Here is a 21081-nt window from a genome sequence, read left to right as displayed (position 1 = left end):
GATTCACTTTATTTTATTTTTTTTTAAAGATTTAATTTATTTATCAGAGAGAGAGAGGGAGAGAGAGCGAGCACAGGCAGACAGAATGGCAGGCAGAGGCAGAGGGAGAAGCAGGCTCACTGCTCAGCAAGGAGCCCGATGTGGGACTCGATCCCAGGATGCTGGGATCATGACCTGAGCCGAAGGCAGCTGCTTAACCAACTGAGCCACCCAGGTGTCCCTAGGATTCACTTTAGTATGGACTGTCTCTGTAACATTCCTATGCTTTGATTTATGCATTTCTCTGAAAAAATATTCTAGAAGTTCAGAGGGCCCTTACATTCCAATACAAAGCCAAGCCATGGCTTAGAATTCATTAAGAAACCAGAAGAAATAATTCCATGTGAATTTTGTACTGAAGATTGTTTTTTAAATCCCCGTTTCGTACAACAAGGCTTAATGTTAATAAATTTTCTCCTAAAATTACTAGGAAGCAAAATGTTAATGCTTTGAAAATTTGTGTTTCCTTTTCATTTTAGGTACTCCGACTTCGTTGTTCATGAAATAGGAAAAGATGGACAGATCAGCCATTTGGATGACTTGTCCGTCCCAGTGGATGAGGAGGTAAGAGCAGCTCTCCAGCAAAAGTCACCTTCTATATAAAATAGCATTTCCTGGAGATCCTGGAAATACAGATCTCTAACAGCTTTAAATTCTGTGTTTGACTCACTGAGAGTTTCATCATTATTTTCAAGGATCCTTCAGAAGATGTATTTACGGTTTTGACAGCTGAAGAAAAACAGCGTTTAGAAGAACTCCAGCTTTTTAAAAATAAGGAAACCAGTGTTGCCATCGAGGTAAATAGCACAAAAATGTATGGAAAAGTTTCTTTAGAGTTTTGAGTGCTTCTTTTTGGGTGAACATATCAAAGTGTCTATTAGAAAAATTACAGTAGTTTATAAAAGGATGGCCTTGCTCTATTTGATCTAAAAGAGCACTACACTAAAAATGTTTTTATTGGGGTGCCTGGATGGCTCAGTCACTTAAGCGTCTGCCTTAGGGCATGGGGCTCCCTGCTCAGCAGGGGAATCTCCTTCTCCCTTTCCCTCTGTCATTTCCCTCCTTGTGCTCTTTGACTCTGTCTCTCTGTCAAATAAATAAATAAATAAGTAGAATTTTTAAAAAATGTTTCTGTCAGTGGCAGATAACCTGTATCCAGATAAACTATAACAAAAAAAGTTAACGTTTTTGTTTTAAGAAAATTTTATACATGACCACAGATCAACAAAGAAAGGTATTGTTCGGAATCATAGAGTAGTTTTTCTATCACATGGTGTCTGTAGCCAAAAGACTAGGACAGCCTGACAATCAGATGTGTGGCCTGCTAGGGAGGCCGTGGCCTTGGCTCTGCCTCCTACAGCCTCTGGGTCTCAGGTGGGTTTTTAGAGGGAGAGGTGTTGGGGAAAGAGAAGGGAGATTTCTCTGCTCAACTTCAATCAGCTTCCACTGTGGAGGAAAAGGAGAGCTGAGCTACTAAATGCAATAGTGGATGCCTTTTCAAAAGCTTTTGTTATGAAAATTTTATTCTCAGTTAGTGCTGTCCAGTGGAATTATAATGCGTGCCATGTTTTTAATTTTAAACTTTCTAAAAACTTACAGAGGTGAAATTAATTTTTACATTATATTTTACTTACCCTAGTACATTTTAAAATATCATTTCAGGGCACCTAGGTGGCTTAGTCAGTTAAACATCTGACTCCTGATTTCGGCTTAGGTCATGCTCTCGGGGTCATTAGATCAAGCCCCACGCTGGGCTCTGCACTCAGCTGGGAGTCTGCTTGAGATTATTCTCCCTCTCCCTCTGCCCTTTCCCCCACTCTTGCTCTCTCTGGAATAAAAGAATAAATTTTAAAAAATAATAAAAAATAGAATAGTTCAGCAGGTAATCTATATACATATATATTTTTTTTTTACAAATGAGATGTTTTTACATTCTTTTTTCCCCCTGCTTAATCATCAAAATTTGGTGTTCTTTTATGCTGGTAACATAGCTCAGTTCAGACTAGCCACATTCAGGGACTCCGTTGCCATCTGTAGCTCATGACTGCCGTACAGGATAGCGCAGCTCTAGGTGATACAAGATTTTAAGAGTCTTGTAGCATAAGATTTGTAGAATTTTAAGTTTATGTTAAATTCATTTTATACCATAGTTTAATGACCTACTTGATTAGGGGTTGTCTGAAATCCCGGTTTCCATCACTCCCAGTTAACAAGAGCTTACCATAACTTTTCAGAATTCATTATCTGCCCCCAACCCTTGGCTCTTCTTCCCATCCACCGAAATGTCCCCAAAGTATGTATATTACAGTTTTAGGATTCATCAATTACTGAATTTACCAATGGACAAAATCTTGCAGTGCCAAAAAGAAAACAAAGAACTGTTTTGGGGAGCTGTCCAGGAGGGTGGCTTAGGTTTCTCTTGCTTGTACAGCACAGTGGCAGATCTCAGTGTCCTCTGAAAACCTATAATCATGACATCTACTGAATGTTTTTACCTTTAAAGATAAAGCCTGGGCACATTTTCTTGTTTGTAAAATGAGGACGGACTTGCCAAATGTTTGAAGTCTAACTATGTGTTCAGTCATCTGTACAAAGTTTGATTCCAGCTCAGTGCTCAGTAAATACCAGATCTAGACTCATTTTTAATATGAAAATGTCACATGTCTGTAATTAAAATGTAGTTTGTTTTCTTTTACATTTTTAATTTTACTAAAATATTACTAAGTTTAGCAAGTAGTTTAATGTATCCTGGTGTTTTTCAGCTTGCAGATTGCAGTCCTCAGTGGGTCATGGAATCAGTTCAGTAGAACTTAACCGACATCTGTGTGAATGCAATACGATAAAACAGAAAATAAGAATGTATTGTACACATTAAGGATAAATACTGTTTTTCTAAAAAAATTTTAGGTATTTAGTAAGGCATATACACATACATACTTCTGGTGGTTGAATCTAGATACGAAATGTATTTCTTAGTGTGAGACATTCAGAAATTGAACAACAGTTTTGTTTTGTTTTGTTTTGTTTTGTTTTGAGAGAGGGAACATGTGTGCAGCAGGGGGAAGGGGCGGAGAGAATCTTAACCAGACTCCACACCCAGTGCAGAGCTGGAGCCCGACGCGGGGCTCGATCCCACGACCCTGAGAATCATGACCTGAGCCGAAATTGAGAGTCAGGCGTTCAACCTAGTGTGCCACCCAGGCGCCCCTGAACAATGGTTCTATAACTAATAAGTTTACATTTTCTTGATGTCGATTTTATTTTTTATTATGAACAAATGTTCTAGAACATCATTATAAAATAATTCATCTAATATAGGGTTCACTATGGGGCAGTTGTAGATTGGAGTGTTCCAGGGAGTTGAATGTGTGATCCTCCAAAGACCCAGCTTGCCGACATCGCCATCTGAGAGCCCCGAGTCCCTGAGAGGCAGTGTCTGTGATGGGCGCCTCTGGAGTCTCACAGCCTGGATTTCACATCTGGCGCCGCCTTCCTCCAGCTGTGAGCTGGGACACATTCCTTCACTTCTGTCAGCTTCGTTTTCCTTCTCTCCGAGCAGGTGTAAGGATGGCATGGTGAGGAGATGATGGGGATTAAATAAGCCAACGACTGCGAAGTTCTTGGTACTGTGCCTGGCGGCGGTCATGCTCAGTAAACAGGCTCTTAAGATGAGCAGCGTTACGGAGCTCTGGGAGATCCAGCAATCCTACCCACAGACTCTGTTACTTCACACGGTTGATAACACGACTCGTGTTTTTACTGACTCATTAGTGTTATCTCCCTATTTGATGTTTGTTAAATCACTAGTCGCGGTATTTCTGTTTTTAATAGGTTATTGAGGACACCAAAGAAAAAAGAACCGTCATCCATCAAGCGATTAAATCTCTGTTTCCAGGATTAGAGACAAAAACGGAGGACAGAGAGGGGAAGAAATATATTGTAGCCTACCATGCAGCTGGGAAAAAGGCTCTGGCAAGTAAGTGTGCGAGTGACCTGGCATTTGTGCTGTCGGGGACCGTCCTGCTCCTCCTGCTCTTGCCCGTTCATGTTTCAGGACTACTTGGCTGGTGGGCAGGAGAGGATATTGGCCATGTCACTCTTTCAGAGAAGGTGGATGATAGCTTTCACGTTCACAGAGCAGCCCTGTAGAATGTGTCTGGTTGGGAGCACTGGGTCTCTTTTGGGAGTCACGATTTGCCATAGTGACAGTGGTGCCGAAGAGACAGTGCTAGGAATTTGATACGTTCCCTGAGGAGCAGAATGGGCTCAGCGGTAATTCAAAAAGAAAATGGAAGGGTATTGCTCATTCTGTGCCTTAATGGAGAAAAGAAAGCTTTCAGTGAACCCCAAATCCCAGTGGCATATTTTCTGCCAAGCCCCTATAATGGAAGGCCTTCTGCTTTCCAACTGTGAGTTTTTTCACTCAGACAAAAAAAACCCCATGGAATATACAGGAAAATATCCCTTTGCCCATGCTCATCTTTTGTTGTATATCATTCACTTGAAACAAGTCTAATGTATTTTCTATAGCCATGAAAATTTCTATATCCTTAAAAAATAGGTCGTCTGCCAAATCAGCAGACAAAATTCTAATGAAAATGACAGTGGGGGAAAAAGATATTTCCTCACCCTCGTCTCCTACGCTTGATGGCTTCTATTAGGGAAGAGTTATTTCTAGATATATTTGTCAGAGCAAAACTCGAAGACTGCGTAACAAAAGACTGCTCACACTGTTGATGCTTTGTCAGTCTTCTCTCAGGTTAATGCGTGAGTGGGAGAAGCCTTAATTGTAACTATGAATCCAGAGAAATGAGGCCATTATAAGAAAAATGGGCACAGAAATAAGGTTCAGCTGTGCCTGAAAAAAAAATAATGTAGTTGGTTCAGTATGTCTGGGTAGTGACACAGAAATGAGAAATCTTGAGCAGGTAGGAGGAGAAGATGGACATTGGAGGCTACTTCTCAGTGGACACTGCAAAGGAAATGAGATGGTGTGTTCTGGAACAGCTGAGGGCATGGGTGGTTAATCACTCCTCGAGCCACATGCTGATGTCTTGCTTGCTGCACATTTCTTTGATGTCTGAGTCACCGTATAAAATGATTCTCCAGCCAGGGCTGTTCAGAAGCATTAATGAAAGTGATTTGAGTGAATTTTTTTTTTTTTTTTTTGCCTTCTCCCAAGATTGGCAGATGGCTGGTTACTGTCCTGGATATAGAGAGGGTGCCATGGTGCACTCAGGCTCCCGTTCTCTCAAGGAGCCCAGGCTGAGCGCGGCTGCTAGTGAGCCGTTCCTTGTAGAGAGGCAGTCCCCATGTTGGGCAACAGCCCCCTTTTAAAGGCAAGGTCTTGATTCTGCTGAGTGTGGTCATGAGGAAGCAGGTTAGCAAAACCTGGATTGTTTTGATTGGCTGCTCCTTAGAAATTATCTTTCTTTCCTAGAGGATGCTGGCCTTTGTGACTTGCAGAGAGGGGTGTTAGGGCATTTATTTGCACTGTCATGGTGGCCCTGAGAGTCTTCCCACCCTTTCCCCTCAAGTGAGTGGCATCAGATCTCTCACATTCTGTCTTTAGCCACATTCTCTATGCCTAAGCCATACCCATCTTCTTTTTTTTCCAAATAAGAAATTTCCTTAAGATTTTTTAGGTGAGATGCTGAGCTCTGTAGGACTTGAACCACCCTCCCTCTTTCCCTTGCACATCTTCAGTAAAATAGGAATTTCTCACTGGAGGAAGCATGAAGGCAGGTCAGATTGGATCGTCACCTGCATAGAGTTCTAAACCTCTTGAGCTTGAGTCGTTTTGGCGTTTGGTCAAAGTGGACTGGAGGTCTGAGCCATTCTCACCCACCTCCTCATAGCCCCAGACAGAACACAGGAGGGCCTGTGTTCATCTGTTGCAGATCCAACTCCCCACCAGTAAGAGTGCCTTAGTTAAAGACTGTTGGAAAAGTCGGGAGAGCTGGGATCCAAAGACCACCCTTCATGCCCCTGCAAATAGAGTCCAGTACCAATGATAACTTACCGTTTTGAGCATATGAATAAATTAGCTTTTAGAGATTCATTGCAAAGCTAAGCTTATAGTGTTTTTAGCGCTCCTTTCCTACCATACCCTGATATTGTTACATGCGTTACTAAGCAGATTGGCAATATTCTCACCTAAACTTTTCTCAGCTAGAGCCATGCATCCTAAAACGTAGACATCATGGTGCCCAGACACCACAGATTACCAGCTGTTTTACCTCCGAAGCTATGTTGTTTGTGAATCCAGTCTGATAGACAGGGCACCTTGATTCACCTACCAAACCATGCCTAACGGTATTTTCTGAAAATATCATTTAATTATTATAAGCCATGTAGTCAGGTAAACTAATATGTATTTTCAGATAGATCATATATTCTAAATGCCTCTAAGGACATCTTTTTAAAAAGACTTAAGTAAAAATAAGGAAAAAATCTGCCACATGATATGTAGAGGTTCCTGCATACTTTCTGAAAGGAATGGATCCCAGCAGGGATACCTACCCAGATAAAGGAATCCACAGAGACCCCAGAGAAAGGGCCAGACAGATAAGAAGGAAACTCTCTGGGAGAGGCTGGTATTGTGGAATCCACAGGAAGAGGGAATGCCAATAACTAAAGTGATTAGCAGTGGAAAATACTACAGATGGGTCCAGCAAGAGAAGAACTCTGAAATCAATCTGTCAGTTTATAGCCACATCGATATCATTGGGGCGTTTGCTGTAGAAACTCCAGTAGAATAGGATTGGGAACCGGTTGACACCGTAGGCTGCGCTGGAAGACACCAGTATGGAATGCTATTTGAAATAAGCTGTAAAGAGGGGCGCTGCTGGCTCATTCGGAGGTGTGTGTGGCTCTTGATTTCACAGGCGTGAGTTTGAGCCCCACCTGGGGTGTAGAGATTACTTGACTAAATAAATTTAAAAAAAAATAAGCTATGAAGAGAAGGAGAAAGGAAGGCAGCATGGTGGAGAGGGATGCAAGTTTGACTTTTAAAATGGAAGAGTCCTGGGCGTCTTGATCTCCTGAAGGGAAAGAGCCAGTGGAGAGGGTGGGCAGAAATTCTGGGAGGAGAGTGATAGCTGGAAGGTCAGTGTACAGCGATGCAGTCCTGGAAATGGCCTTGAATAAGAAGGAAAGAATGTTCTGCATGCTACACCATCATGTCCTCTTTCTAGAGCTACATTTTTCCTTCCTTATTCATGAGGATCTCTGTGCTCCATACCTGACCCTTCCCGAATGTGGTTTCTTTTTTTCTCTGGTTTCTATTTCTACTGAACTGGCACTGCCCTATCAGACCATCAGAAGGTTGCTTTCTGTGATCTCAGCCTGAGAATTCTTTGCATTCTATCTTTTAAAACAGGCTGTCTCAAAAAAGTCTGAAAGTCATTTTTAATTCTCTTAAATTACAAAGCTACATAATGCTCCTTAGCATTCCAAGGATTTAGAGTTTTAGAAAGTCCCATTCACCCAGAATAAGTTGAGTCTTGCGGATTTTTTCATTATTCAAAATATTCCCGGTTAATTAATGCATATGCTTACTATTTTGTATACTGAGTGTGCCTAGAAAAAGAATCGTCAATGTTAGTGACAGAGGAGATAATGCTATGCATGTGCAGTGCTTGGATTTGCTAATAAAAGATGCATGCTTGTGAGCCAAAACTCATGCTCGGTTGTCATGGTTTCTCTTAGGCATTAAGTTTTTTAGCCTTGTAGCCTCATTCATTTCTCGCCATTATAGTTGATTGGGAAGGGGAAGGGGTCCTGAGGGGGTCATTAAGGATGCATACAGTTCCACTACATCATTTCTGATCACAAGGTTTTTTCGACTTTGTTGTATTATGGATATTTTCAAACAAGCACAGAGTGTGGTATATATTGAACCACTGTGGACCCACCAACCACCTTCAAGATTGTTTACATTCTGTTGTTTTTGCTTGATCTTTTCCTCCTGCTCATTTTTCTTGTGGAGTGTTCTAAAGAAAATTCTCTGCAGCACTTCATTTCACTCATAAATACTTCAGTGTGTATTTAGCAGCTAAGGAGAAAAACCCCAAACCATTATCACATCCTACATAACGAACAATAATTTATGAATATCCAGTAGCCAGTGCACATTCAGTTTTTCCCCCAATCATCTCAAATACGTCTTTTACAATAGATGACTTGTCAGGCAATGATACAAAAAAGGTCTGAACATTGCATTAAATAGAAGTCTCTAAAATCATCTTAAATCCCTTCAAATTTATCTTTTCAGGAGCTGTTTTCTGTAAGGAATTCTCAAATCTTTATCGAATAAAAAAATCTTTATAACTCAATGCCAGAAACTCATAAAGCACAGAAAAAGACAAAGCTAAACAATAATTACATGCAGTGTCACCACCAAAAGATAATCACAAGTAGCACTTTGTGAAAATGAATCTCTAGATGGGGCAGCATTTTGCATTAGGTCTTTTTTTTTTTTTAAGCTTTTATTTAAATTCCAGTTAACATGCCTTGTAACACTAGTGTTGGGTAGACAACGCACTGTATTCAGTCGTAAACCTTACGCTGCGTCCCTTGGGTACGGACAGTGCAGCTCTCAGGATGAAAAGACCTGCCCTTGTGAGGAGGCTGAGACAGGGAAGCTGGTACCTATAGGTGAGTTTTCTCCTCATTCACTGTTTGCCTCTGTGACATTCCATTGTTAACGTCTGAATGGCTGTTAACCCACCACATAACTACCAGGTACTGTAGCAGTTCTTGGTAGGAAATTTCCATGCGATCATTTGCATGTTCACCTCTAAAGCACTTTAATATTATTACGAATTAAACATTGCTCTCTTGTGCTCTTTATGCTGTGCATTTGGACAGAGGTCAGAACTGCAGCAGGTAAGAGCGGTTGGTGTTTCATGTAGAGAAAATGAAATGCCAATGATTTTTCTCCCAAGTGCTAAGTAGAAGACAATTTTGGTTAACTGGTGAGCTAGATGGAAAGCCAAAAATAATACTGTTATTCACAATTTTCTGAGGATGAATTGCGAGGAATTCCCACGAAGAGCCAAAGAAATACTTGTAATATTTTTGTTGTCCAAGACAGAAGAGTCTTACCTTCCCATTTATCAGAAAGGGAAAGCAATTCGCTGAGCATGCAAGCTGTGGTGGTTTTGCAAGATGATCCATTGATTCATTTGTTGTTTACGTTTTAGCGTAAATCACTAACGTACCAAGAGTGCTTTTTGCCTTGACAAAGCGGAATGTACCAGCAACTTCAGTACCAGAAGTTTCTTATATCTCTGAAGAGGACAGATTCACGAGTTCATCCTAAAGGATTATTTTTAGGGACAAAGACAAAGGAACATTTTTAGAAGAAGACTCTAAGGATTGTATGAAATACTTTTTCCACAGTTTTTCTTTCACAAAGTTGTAGAAATCAAGTGAATTATATGTGTACAGATGACATTTGCTGCTGTGTGTCGCTCAAGATGCAGGAACATCATTGTACAGCATCTGGAAGTGGGGTTGTGGCTTACCTGTTTTTCCCAAACTGTGTTGATTTTTCACGATCAGAGTTTAAATCCTAATATTTAAAAAAAAATCTCTGATGATAGTACATTTAAAAGAAAATTTTTAAATGTTTTCCAAAGCCTGGACATATTGGTCACTTTTCAAAAAGTTGAATAATCTAACTGTAGTTCAGAAGGTCACATTGAAAGTTAACATTTAACCTGGCTTAATTTTTAGAGTTTCCTTTTCCCCAAGAATCATGACCATTACGTTTTGAATGCTAGCCATGCTCTCTGCCAGGGAAGCGTTTGTAAACCACCTAGGATTAACTCAACTTTTGTGAAGGAAGTGGCCTTTGGCAAGCTTGAACGTGTCACTAAGGCAAGTCCTCACAAGCTTTGTCCCCATCCTTGCTGAGGCAAGTATGTGTGAACTCCTGGCTTGGGATATGAGGCAGGGCCTGTAGATTCCAAGGGGAGTTCTCTTTCCTTCTGGACACGTGTGTTCCAGAAAGCCAGTTACCCACCAAGAAGATACGCGCTTGTGAAGTAAACGCCTCTGGGGAGTGGGGACCCCTGTGTGTGAGGAGTTGCTCTGTGTGAGGATGGTTGGTTAGTCATACTCATTTGTCACACAGCCTGCCTTTCAGCTTTTGTTTGTGAGTGTGGACAGATCATGTGCAGTCTCCAGTCACAGGAAGTGTCATACCTGTAGTCCACACAGCTGTAACCACTTAACCTGTATTTCTTGTCAGACTAGATCGGATTTCTCACTCAGGTTCTCTAGCAAAAAATGAGCTTGTAGGTTTCATAAGCTAAAGCTTAGGTTTAGAGCACTTTTATTATGGTCTGTGTAACATTTAATTTTTTTTGCTTTTAAGATCCAAGAAAACATTCTTGGCCAAAATCTAGGGGAAGTTACTGCCACTTTGTACTGTACAAGGAAAACAAAGACACCATGGATGCTATTAATGTGCTGTCCAAATACTTACGGTTAGTATCTTGTTCTTGTGCAGACACAAAATGACAACACGGGAATTTATTTTCCTCTTTCAATGCTAATGAAAAACAAGTGGGAAAATAAGCAAAAAGAGAGCAAGTGTGCCCTCCAGTTACGGTTTCCTTAAGCAGTAGGTGAATTATTTATTTATTTATTTTTAACCTTCATGCATACTGCTAATGACTCAAGATCAAAATTCTATAAGTAAATAGTTATCATAGTAGCCCATCCAGTTGAAAATAAAAAGTAACTTGCTTCCTGGAAAGCCTACACTTTGATGTGTTTGCAGGGGTTTGCTTAAATAGAGTGTAAATTCTTTAATTCTTGGAGATGGACTTGATCGGACGCTTGAGACCAGTTGGATTTCCTCCTGGGAATGCAGATAGAGCAGGTTTGAGTCTTCGAGGATCGGCCAGGAGCTGAAGAATTGTTTTTCAGTTGTGGATACAGGCACCGCAGCCAGTCTGTGCGCACAGGAAGTTTACTTTGATACACATTTAACCCAGTTTAAACGTGGTACACACTGTGTCAGTCCACTGGGGCCACCATACCAAACTGTCACAGACTGGGGGGCTTCAGTAATAGCTCAGGAGACTGGGGGTCCCAGGATCAAGGTGTTGGCAGGTTTGGTTTTTTTTTTTTTGAGGCCTCTCCGTGGCTTATAGATGGCCACCTTCTCTGTGTGTGTGTCCCAGAGTCTGTCCAGATTTTCTCTTTCTGCTGGAACAGATCGGATAAGGGCCCCCCAGCAGCCTCATTCTAACTGAACCACCTCTTTAAAGGCCCTGTCCAAGTGCAGCTCCATTCTGAGGTACTGGGGGTCAGAGCCAGTAAGTCCGTATGCTAGCCAGGAGGGTGCAGTACCCTATAAGGGACATTATTTTACTCCTGTTGCTGGCTCTCTGGGAGAGAGTCGGTGGGGCCTGTCTGTCCCTGAGCCTGCGAGGATACTTCCTCTGTATTGCAGAGGGACTTCCTCTGACATGGGCAGTTGGAGAGCACTCAGAATTCAAGCAGTTTGTCCTGTCCTTTTCCTTTTCATGTGGAGCAGTTTCTATAAAATACTTCATTGTTAACTAGCTTAGTTACATCTTCATATCACAACTATTGAGATCCCTATTATAGTGTTTAGCTTTTTTATGCAAAGAAATGCCATGAATTTATGGAAACTTTGTATTATTAACTTTTTAAAAACCGAAGATAATAAAATTTTCAGAGTGGTATGTTACGTATCTAGAATGAATTCCTCTTTACCTTCACTGCTATGTCATCTAAAGAAAGGCCTACGGTCGATAGGAAGTACATTGTTTCCTTTTGGTGACTGGCTAGCAAAGTCTTCCAATGGCATGTTTTTTCACTCAGCCACAAACATTCTAAGTCAAGCCCTGCTAAGAAGGTTGCTGTCCAGGCATCATTTACTTCCTTAGCTTGCATACTATTTCCTGGGTACATTTTATTTTTTAATTTTTTAATTTTTTAAAGATGTATTTGTTTATTTGACAGAGAGAGAGAGATGACAAGTAGGCAAAGAGGCAGGCGGGGGGGGGGGTGAAGCAGGCTTCCGGCCGAGCAGAGAGCCTGCTCGGTCCCAGGTCCCTGAGATCATGACCTGAGCCGAAGGCAGAGGCTTATTAACCCCCTGAGCCACCCAGCACCCCCCACCCCACCAGGTACATTTTAAAATCAAGTTTCTCCTTACTCTTCTATTCCGGTACCATTTTATTTACTTTGTGTCTTAAATCATGAGAAATACGATTTTCTAATGATGTGCAAATTCATATGGTTTTGTTTTTGTCTTACCAGAGTCAAACCAAACATATTCTCCTACATGGGAACCAAAGATAAAAGGGCCATAACCGTTCAAGAGATTGCTGTTCTCAAGTAAGTACCAAGTACATGTCAGGGTTCGTTCTGCAAAAACCCTGGTGTCACTGTCCTCAAATTCACCATGAGGAGGTTTCTCTCTTCTTTTTCTTTTCTTTTCTTTTTTTTTTTTTTTTAGAGATTTATTTGAGAGAGAGAGAGAAAGCCTAGGGTGGAGGGAAGAGAGGGAGAGGGAAAGCAGGCTCCACACTGAGCACAAGCCTGATGCATGGCTTGACCTCACCACCTGAGATCATGACCTGAACTGAAATAACGAGTCAGACGCTTAACCGACTGAGCCACCCAAGTACCCCTCTCTCTTCTTCTCTAAATGGTGCCTCTGCCTATTTGAAAAATCAGTTTTATTCTTTTTTTCTTTTTGTTTTTCTGTATTTCCTAATGTTTTTAGGAGCATACAGATATTGTTTGTGTGATTTTTAAAGGATTTTTGTGGTAGAGTCAAGAAAGTCAAGAAAGAGTGCTTCTTTCTTTTTGTCCTTTTTTGTTCATTCATTATTAAATATAAGTTACTTAAAATTTAATTACAAAACAGTGAATCTTTTGTTACACCCTGGGGATATACAGATGAAAAGATGGTCTGTGCATTTAAAGCAATTACAATTTAATGGAGCAGACAGATAAGTAAATCAGAGCTTATCACACAGTGAGATAAATGTGGGGGTATTAGGGTAGGCCAGTTTCATTGAAAACGGGATGCTCTAGTTTTAATCTAATCAGGGCATGTCCGCCTTCACCGGTGACATTTTGGAATGGATAATTCTTTGTTGTGGGGGCGTCCTGTACATTGTAGGGCATTTAGTGGCAGCCGTGGGCTCTGCCCATTGGATGTCAGCAGCTTCCTCCCACCCTGCCCCCCACCCTCCAGTTGTGACAACCAAAAATGCCTCCAGACTTTGCCAGGTGTCCCTTGAAGGGCAGAGTCACCTGGGGTTGAGAACCACTGGTCTAGATTCTGGAAGGATGGGTAGTTTTCTGAGGCTGCAGAGGGTCTAAGGTTGCTTGTTTGAACTGAGAAAATACCTTGTGAAAGGACACTGGAAAGGAGTTGGGGAGCACTGCACATTTGGTACTTGGCAGGTGACTTTAGTCTTCTGGGAGCTAGTGAGAAATCAGGGTCCTCGGACCCTGCAGGCTGTGGTGAGGATCTTGGACTTGGCCATGATCTAAACGGAGGGCATTGTGTGGAGAGGCAGGAGTAAGGAAGGGTTGGTTGTGACTGGAGCAGGTAGGTGACCCTGGAGATCGCGGCTGTTGCTCTGTCCTGGGGGCTCTGAACCCAGCCACTTGAGTGAAAGGAAGGGGAGAAGATGAATTTATACCCTTGTGAAGTCAGAAGACAGACAGACACACACACACACACACACACACACCCGCTGAGTTTATAGCCATGTGAAGTCAGACACACGCACACACACCATCACCGCCTCCACCCTGAGGTAAGGAATGGTGGGAGGGAGAAATAAAGGGGCAGGAGAAAACTTCTGAGGGTTATGCGTGTGTTCATTATCTTGAATGTCGTAATGGTTTCATGGGCTTAGTGGTAAATCTTGTACATTTTGAATATGTACAGTTTACCACATGTTAATTATACTGTAATGATAAATGAAGTCAGTCATCTGTGCTTGCTGTCCTCACTTAAATATGTATTTATGTGTAACTCCCTTATTTTTTCATAAAGAATTTGAGGCGACCTCTCCTCTTTATCCCATGGTCCCCTATAGTGTGCTGCTTTCCCACGACTATTCTGATTCACATGAAATGGTGTCGGGTTTAAGCATCTGGTTGCATCCTAATGGTTTTGCAGCCCTTTTCCTCCTTGACCTCGAGAGGGAGGCATGATGTATGTGGTCATGAAAAAGCAAAGTAAGAACATCTCTCCATGACTCCACTAAGGTTTGTGGGAATCTTGACGTGTTTGAAAGAGCAGCAGGAGACACCTAAAAGTATTCGTATATGGTGGCCTGCTCTTTTTCGTCCTGTGATGCAGAATGTGGAATCATCTGCTGAGAATGCAGGGGACAGGATTGGGGGAGAGAAATTGAAGAGTGGGAAGATTTGAAACTGCCTCTGCTGGTAGTGGGGGCCACTGGGCTAGCCAGAAACTCTGAAGGGTTAGAGGGAGCAGCAGTGGCTCCCGGACTCTGGTATTTCTGTCTTCTGTATCTAAACTATCATTGTAGTCAACTCCTATGCTATCCGGCTGGTTCTGCAAAATTTTTTCACCAAAATTAAAAAATAAGTTAGAAAAAATCATAATAGGGGTGCCTGGTGGTTCAGTGGGTTGGGCTTCTGCCTTCAGCTCAGGCCCTGGTCCCCTCCTGCATCGAGCCTTGCATTGGGCTCTCTGCTCAGCAGGGAGCCTGCTCCCCTACCCCACTCTGCCTTCCTCTCTGCCTACTTGTGATGTCTCTCTCTCTCTCTCTCTGTCAAGTAAATAATTTTTTTTTAAGATTTTAATTATTTATTTGACAGATCACAAGTAGGCAGAGAGGCAGGCAGAGAGAGAGAGAGAGGAGGAAGCAGACTCCCCGCTGAGCAGAGAGCCCGATGTGGGGCTTGATCCCAGCACCCTGGGATCATGACCTGAGCCGAAGGCAGAGGCTTTAACCCACTGAGCCACCCAGGCGCCCCCCCCCCCCCCCCACCAAAATCATAGTAAGTTCACAAGCGACTGGCTGGCTTAGTCAGTAGAGCATGTGACTCTTGATCTCCGGGTTGTGAGTTAGAGCCTCATGCTGGTTGTGGAGATTACTTAAAAAAAAAATAATATCTTTTAAAAATTAAGTAAGTTAGTTGTTTTATTTCCCTTCCAGAAGGAACGAGGTGGAAGATGAAAGTTCTGCCATAATTGTACTCCTTCAGAGATTGCCTTGTTCACAGCTTGGTGTGTTTTTTGTGGGGGACTCTTTTTTTCCCTGTGAACCAAAATATTTATATAAGATGTGTTCTTGTGAACAGTAAATGATGTACCTCTTTCCCTTTTAGTACATAGCAAAAGATACATAAAATATGGCAAACCTTAATTTCTGATGTTGACATTGTTTCCCATTTCTTGCTATTATAAGCAATTCCATGAGAGACATATTGGTAGCTAAATCTTGGCAAACTTCATTAAGATAAACTTAGCAGAGGGGCGCCTGGGTGGCTCAGTGGGTTAAAGCCTCTGCCTTCGGCTCAGGTCGTGATCCCAGGGTCCTGGGATGGAGCCCCGTATCGGGCTCTCTGCTCCTCGGGGAGCCTGCTTCCTCCTCTCTCTGCCTGCCTCTCTGCTTACTTGTGATTTCTCTCTGCAAAATAAATAAATAAAATCTTTTAAAAAAAAAAAAAAAAGATAAACTTAGCAGAGAAGGGCACCTGGGTGGCTCAGTGGGTTAAGCATCTGCCTACAGCTCAGGTCATGATCGTGGGGTACTGGGATTGAGCCCTGTGTCAGGCTCCCTACTCAGTAGAGAGTCTGCTTCTCCCTCTCCCTGCTGCTCCCCCTGGTTGTGCGCTTTCTCTCTCTAAAATAAAGAAATAAAATCTTAAAGAAACAAAACAATACAAAAAAAACTTAGTAGCAGAATTCTGACTTAAATGTGAAACTCTACGGTTTCTTTTCTTTTCTTTTCTTTTTTTAAGATTTTATTTATTTGACAGACGGAGATCACAAGTAGGCAGAGAAGCAGGCAGAGAGAGGAGGAAGCAGGCTCCCTGCCAAGCAGAGAGCCCAATGAGGGGCTCGATCCCAGGACCCTGGGATCTTGACCTGAGCTGATAGCAGAGGCTTTAACCCACTGAGCCACCCAGGTGCCCCTCTACAGTTTCTTTTGACAGCAAAGCGTAATTGCCCTGAGGAAAGGTAGTACCATTTACACCTTTATTCTGCTTCCTCAGAATCCTCCCTAACATGTGTTATGGTGTTCTGGTTTTTTTTTAATCCTTTACTAATCTGAGGGTCAAAAAATGGCATCTCGTTATTTTATTTTGTATTAAATGATGTGAAATCTTTGAATATTTGGAGTCAAGGTATTTCTCTTTTTGGTCAGCCACCAGGTGTCACACTTGATCACAATGCCGCTTTGTCTTCGAGCCTTTTGCTGCTTTTCTCATCTTCCTGTTGACTTAGTAAGAAACTATATTAGACACCTAAGTGTTGGCCTTTGGAAGGCACATAGCACTTATCTCGCGGATGCAGGCGACACCCTTCGTTGGCTTAATGGATACCCAGGGCCGGGCTGGGTGGCCTTTCCCGTGAGAACGAGTACACAGGATAACCCTACTCTGCCACGCGGGGGTCTTGATTATTGCTGAATCGCCCATTCCTAGGAATAAGCAGCATTTCTTTTAGCTTCATGTAACTCTCCAGCCACCTTGTAATTTTAACAGGATCTCCAGCAGGAACAGCCCCATTCAGAATGATTTGTTTCTTTTCCTGTCTCTTCCTGCCAGTCTCCTTTCTGAGCCTGGGCCAGTGTTTCGCTGGTTTTGTTAATAAAGGCTTTTTGTGCAACATGTTGCTTAGGTTGGCTCCTGATGTTTAAAAGTGAGATTTTTAGTAGTCCCAAGTTAGTCACAGAATTCACTATGAATTTAAAACCGTAGAGCTCTATCCAAGATCATCAGAATTAAAACTGTGAACAGTATCATGAAGATACTGTCAACCCCATTCCACCTCTGCTCAGGGAACGCCCATTCTATAAGAATGAATATACCTGTTGCTTTCTGCTGCGCCAGTGGGATTCAGAAACATATGTCTATTGTGTATTCAGGAAGAGGTAATGGAGTATGCTTCAGCCATATAAAGGAACGAAGTACTGATACATATTACAATATGGAGGAACCTATTTTTAAGATTTTATTTATTTATTTGAGAGAGAGAGCAAGCATGAGTGGGGGAAGGGGCAGAGGGAGAAGCAGGCTCCCCGCTGAACAGGGACCTACCCCACCCCCACCCAGGATAGACGCAGGGCTTGATCCCAAGACCCTCTGATCATGACCTGAGCTGAAGGCAGACACTTAACCCACTGAACCACCCAGGCACTAAACATGGATCAGTCTTAAAAATGTGATGCTAGGGGCATCTGGGTGGCTCGGTGGGTTAAAGCCTCTGCCTTCGGCTCAGGTCATGATCCCAGGGTCCTGGGATCGAGCCCCACGTCAGGCTCTCTGCTCAGCAGGGAGCCTGCTTCTTCCTCTCTCTGCCTGCTTCTCTGCCTACTTGTGATCTCCGTCTGTCAAATAAATAAAATCTTTAAAAAAAAAAATGTGATGCTAAATACAAGAAATCAGACAAAAAAGGCCACATATATTATTATGTTTATGTGAAATGTCCATAGTAGGGAAACGTATAGAGACAGAGTGCAGGAGTGGTTGCTAGGGGCTGCTGGGAGAGGGAATGGGATTAATAGGTGTCGGGTTTTTTGGGGAGTGATGGAAATGTTCTTGGATTAGATAGTGGTAACAGTTGCACAACACTGTGAATGTACTAAAATCTGCTGAATTGTATATTTTATAATGGTTAAAGTGATACATTTTAGGTTATATTAATTTTATCTCAAAAAGAGAAAACAACGGAGTCGTCAGGTACTCCCATGGCTTCCAGGGAGTAGTACTCTCCAGAATCTCTCCAGAGCCACCAGGTGCTTGATTACTTCTTCCCTCTTAAGTATCTTGTTCGTTTCTACAACAGCAGTTATGACCAAAGAAGAGTTCTGTCATCCTTGTTCCCCTCTGTTCCTCCTGATCTCTGCTTCCTGGACTCCTTGGGATATAAGTCCTAGACTAATTTATGCCCTGTGGTCCCACCACTGTCTGCATATGTATGCAGATAAGGACCTGGTGTCCTTTCCTCCTGGACCTGCCACTGGCCCAAGGCCACACGAGCCTTGCTTTATGCTGTTTGGTCTTCGGATTGGATATGGTGAGGAAGGGTACTAGACTAGGAGCTTTGCCCATTTCCCAGTTTCTCTTTTTAGCTCCTGTGTTTTATATTAATTAATGGTGCAGTGACAGATTTTTTTCCTCAAGAAATTTGGTCAGGCTGCTTTTGCACATGTTGAGCTGGGAAACAAACTGATTGATATGCAGCAAAGAGATGATTGCGTGTCTTCAGGAAGTATAGGGAAATTTTCAGCAAAGAAAAAGAGTGCTGTGAGATGAATTAGCAAGCTGGTATTATATAGATGAATTTTAAACAGTTGGACTCAGTAGACAGCATGTTTTTAACTAAGGATATGACAAAGTTTGCCTGTCAGTTCTTCCTGGGACGTTGAGACTTTAGGCGGGCGGAGGTGCACACTGTGCAGGGCAGCTTCCGTGATGAGCTGCTTTGGGTGTGTGGACTGGGCACTCTGGGGCAGGGCTTGGCCTTCCGTGCTGGCCCGGCGCGCAGGCTCCACAGCCAGATGCACACGCCCATCCAGCACCTACATTTTCAGGCCAAAGCCAGAATGGGCTCCTGACAGCAGGAATGAGCTCAAGGACTAAGGCTGAAAACCAGTCCAGAGCGTCAGGTGTACTGTTCCCCAAGGTGAAGCACAAATACCCTTTGTTGTTGTAGTTCTCAGAGTAGATGTCTTTTCAGAGGAAATTTGAACTTAGAGAAAGTCAGAAACCATCTTCCGCACGATGAGGTACCATGCAACATTATTTGTGATTTTGAAAAATTGTGAACAACCCAAATGGCCCAAATTGGAGGATCTTAATAAAATGAATGGTTATAATAGATGAATTTTAATGGGTGAGTTGTTTTCGACTATGTCAGAGTCTTTTTTTTTTTTTTTTTTTTTTAATATTTTATTATTGACAGAAAGCAGGGGGAGGGACAAAGGGGAGGGAGAAGCAGGCTCTCACTGATCAGGGAGCTCTGACCAGGGGCTTGATCCCAGGACCCTGAAATCATGACCTGAGCTGAAGGTAGACAGTAGACTGAGCCACCCAGGCACCCCATGTTAGATTATTTCTAAAAACACAAAAACCCTTTTTACTAAAGTAGAGATGCAAGTTGTCATAACAATATAAAAATACTGTAACATGACAAAATATGAAAATCTCAAATGAAAATCCAGTGTCTTATTTATTGGGAAAATACCAGAAGCATTTCATTTAGAGTCAGGAGAAAAATAAATAAGGATGACCACACTATAACCACTATTTTTGTTGTTGTTCTGGACAGACTATAGTACAAACAAAATTATTTTTTTTTAAGATTTTATTTATATATTTATTTAAATTTATTTGACAGATCACAAGTAGGCAGAGAGGCAGGCAGAGAGAGAGGAAGGAAAACAGACTCCCTGCTGAGCAGGGAGCCCAATGCAAGGCTCGATCCCAGCACCCTGGGATCATGACCTGAGTCAAAAGCAGAGGCTTTAACCCACTGAGCCACCCAGGTGCCCCAAGATTTTATTTATTTATTTGACAGAGATCCCAAGTAGGCAGAGAGGCAGGCAGGGGATGGAGGGGAAGCAGGCCCCCTGCTGAGCAGGCAGCCCAATGCAGGGCTCGATCCCAGGACCCTGGGATCATGACTTGAGCCGAAGGCAAAGGCTTAAAACCCACTGAGCCACCCAGGTGCCCCTAGACATTTAAAAAAAGATCTTTAAAAAATTTTTAAGAAATAAGTGTTATAAAAATATTCTAAAAATTTGGCCTGGTGGCCAAATTGCAGTTTTTGTCATAAGTGATTATTTGTACTTAAAGGAGTTGACTGAAACTTATACAAGATAAGAAAGATAGGGGCACCTGGGTGGCTCAGTGGGTTGGCCCGCTGCCTTTGGCTCGGGTCATGGTCCCAGGTCCTGGGTTCGAGCCCTGCATCGGGCTTTCTGCTCATCCAGGGGCCTGCTTCCTCCTCTCTCTCTGCCTGCCTCTCTGCCTACTTGTGATCTCTCTCTGTCAAAATAAATAAAATCTTTAAAAAAAAAAAAAAAAAGACTAATATAGGGACGCCTCAGTGGCTCAGTTGTTAAGTGTCTGCCTTCAGCTCAGGTCATGATCCCCAGATACTGGGATTGAGCCCTGCATCGGGCTCCCTGCTCAGCAGGAAGCCTGCTTCTCCCTCTCGCACTGCCCCTGCTGTGTTACCTCTCTTACTGTGTCTTTCTCTGTCAAATAAATAAAATCTTTAAAAGGAAGGAAGAAAGAGACGAAACGTAATATGAAGACAATATCTTAATGGAAATTATAATGGAAAAGAAGTTTTTTACACAAGGAGAAAAAGAACATACCTAGAAATATATATATATATATGATTTTTATGAAGAAAATTTTTAAATACTGTTGAGAGATGTAAAAGAACTGAATGAATGCATGATACAACTGGTTCTTGGGTCCATATAAATGTTTTTTCTTATTGAATAAGTTTATAAATTTGTGCTGCTACTAGTGAGAATAGCAGTAGAATGGTATTGTTTAACTAAGTTAATCATAAAGTTAATGTAGGAAACTTAAGATGAAAACTAGCTATAAAAAAAAAAATTCTGGTAGAAGTCACTATCCAAGGGGGATTAACCTTAGTATATATTAAAGCATATAGAAATTTCACAGTTAAAGCAATTTGATCTTGGCACATAAATCAGTAGAATAATTAGGGGCCCAGATCCATCGACAAATTTACTGTGTATTCAAAGTAGCATTTAAAATCAGCAGAGGGAGGTGCCTGGGTGGCCCAGT

General features: G+C 42.2%; 1 protein-coding gene across 1 annotated transcript in view; it reads left to right on the top strand.

Moving 5' to 3' along the window:
* LOC132016339 (pseudouridylate synthase 7 homolog) overlaps positions 1 to 21081 on the top strand; it is a 47967-nt gene that overhangs the window by 11358 nt on the left and 15528 nt on the right. Inside the window, exons 3-7 of the mRNA XM_059397577.1 lie at positions 519 to 603; positions 735 to 836; positions 3871 to 4015; positions 10424 to 10535; positions 12346 to 12423. Coding sequence (XP_059253560.1) covers positions 519 to 603; positions 735 to 836; positions 3871 to 4015; positions 10424 to 10535; positions 12346 to 12423 — 522 coding nt within the window. The remainder of the gene's footprint in view (positions 1 to 518; positions 604 to 734; positions 837 to 3870; positions 4016 to 10423; positions 10536 to 12345; positions 12424 to 21081) is intronic.

Source organism: Mustela nigripes, chromosome 4 (assembly GCF_022355385.1).
Source record: "Mustela nigripes isolate SB6536 chromosome 4, MUSNIG.SB6536, whole genome shotgun sequence".
Taxonomy (NCBI): Eukaryota; Metazoa; Chordata; class Mammalia; order Carnivora; family Mustelidae; genus Mustela; species Mustela nigripes.
This window is presented reverse-complemented; position numbering and strand designations above follow the sequence as displayed.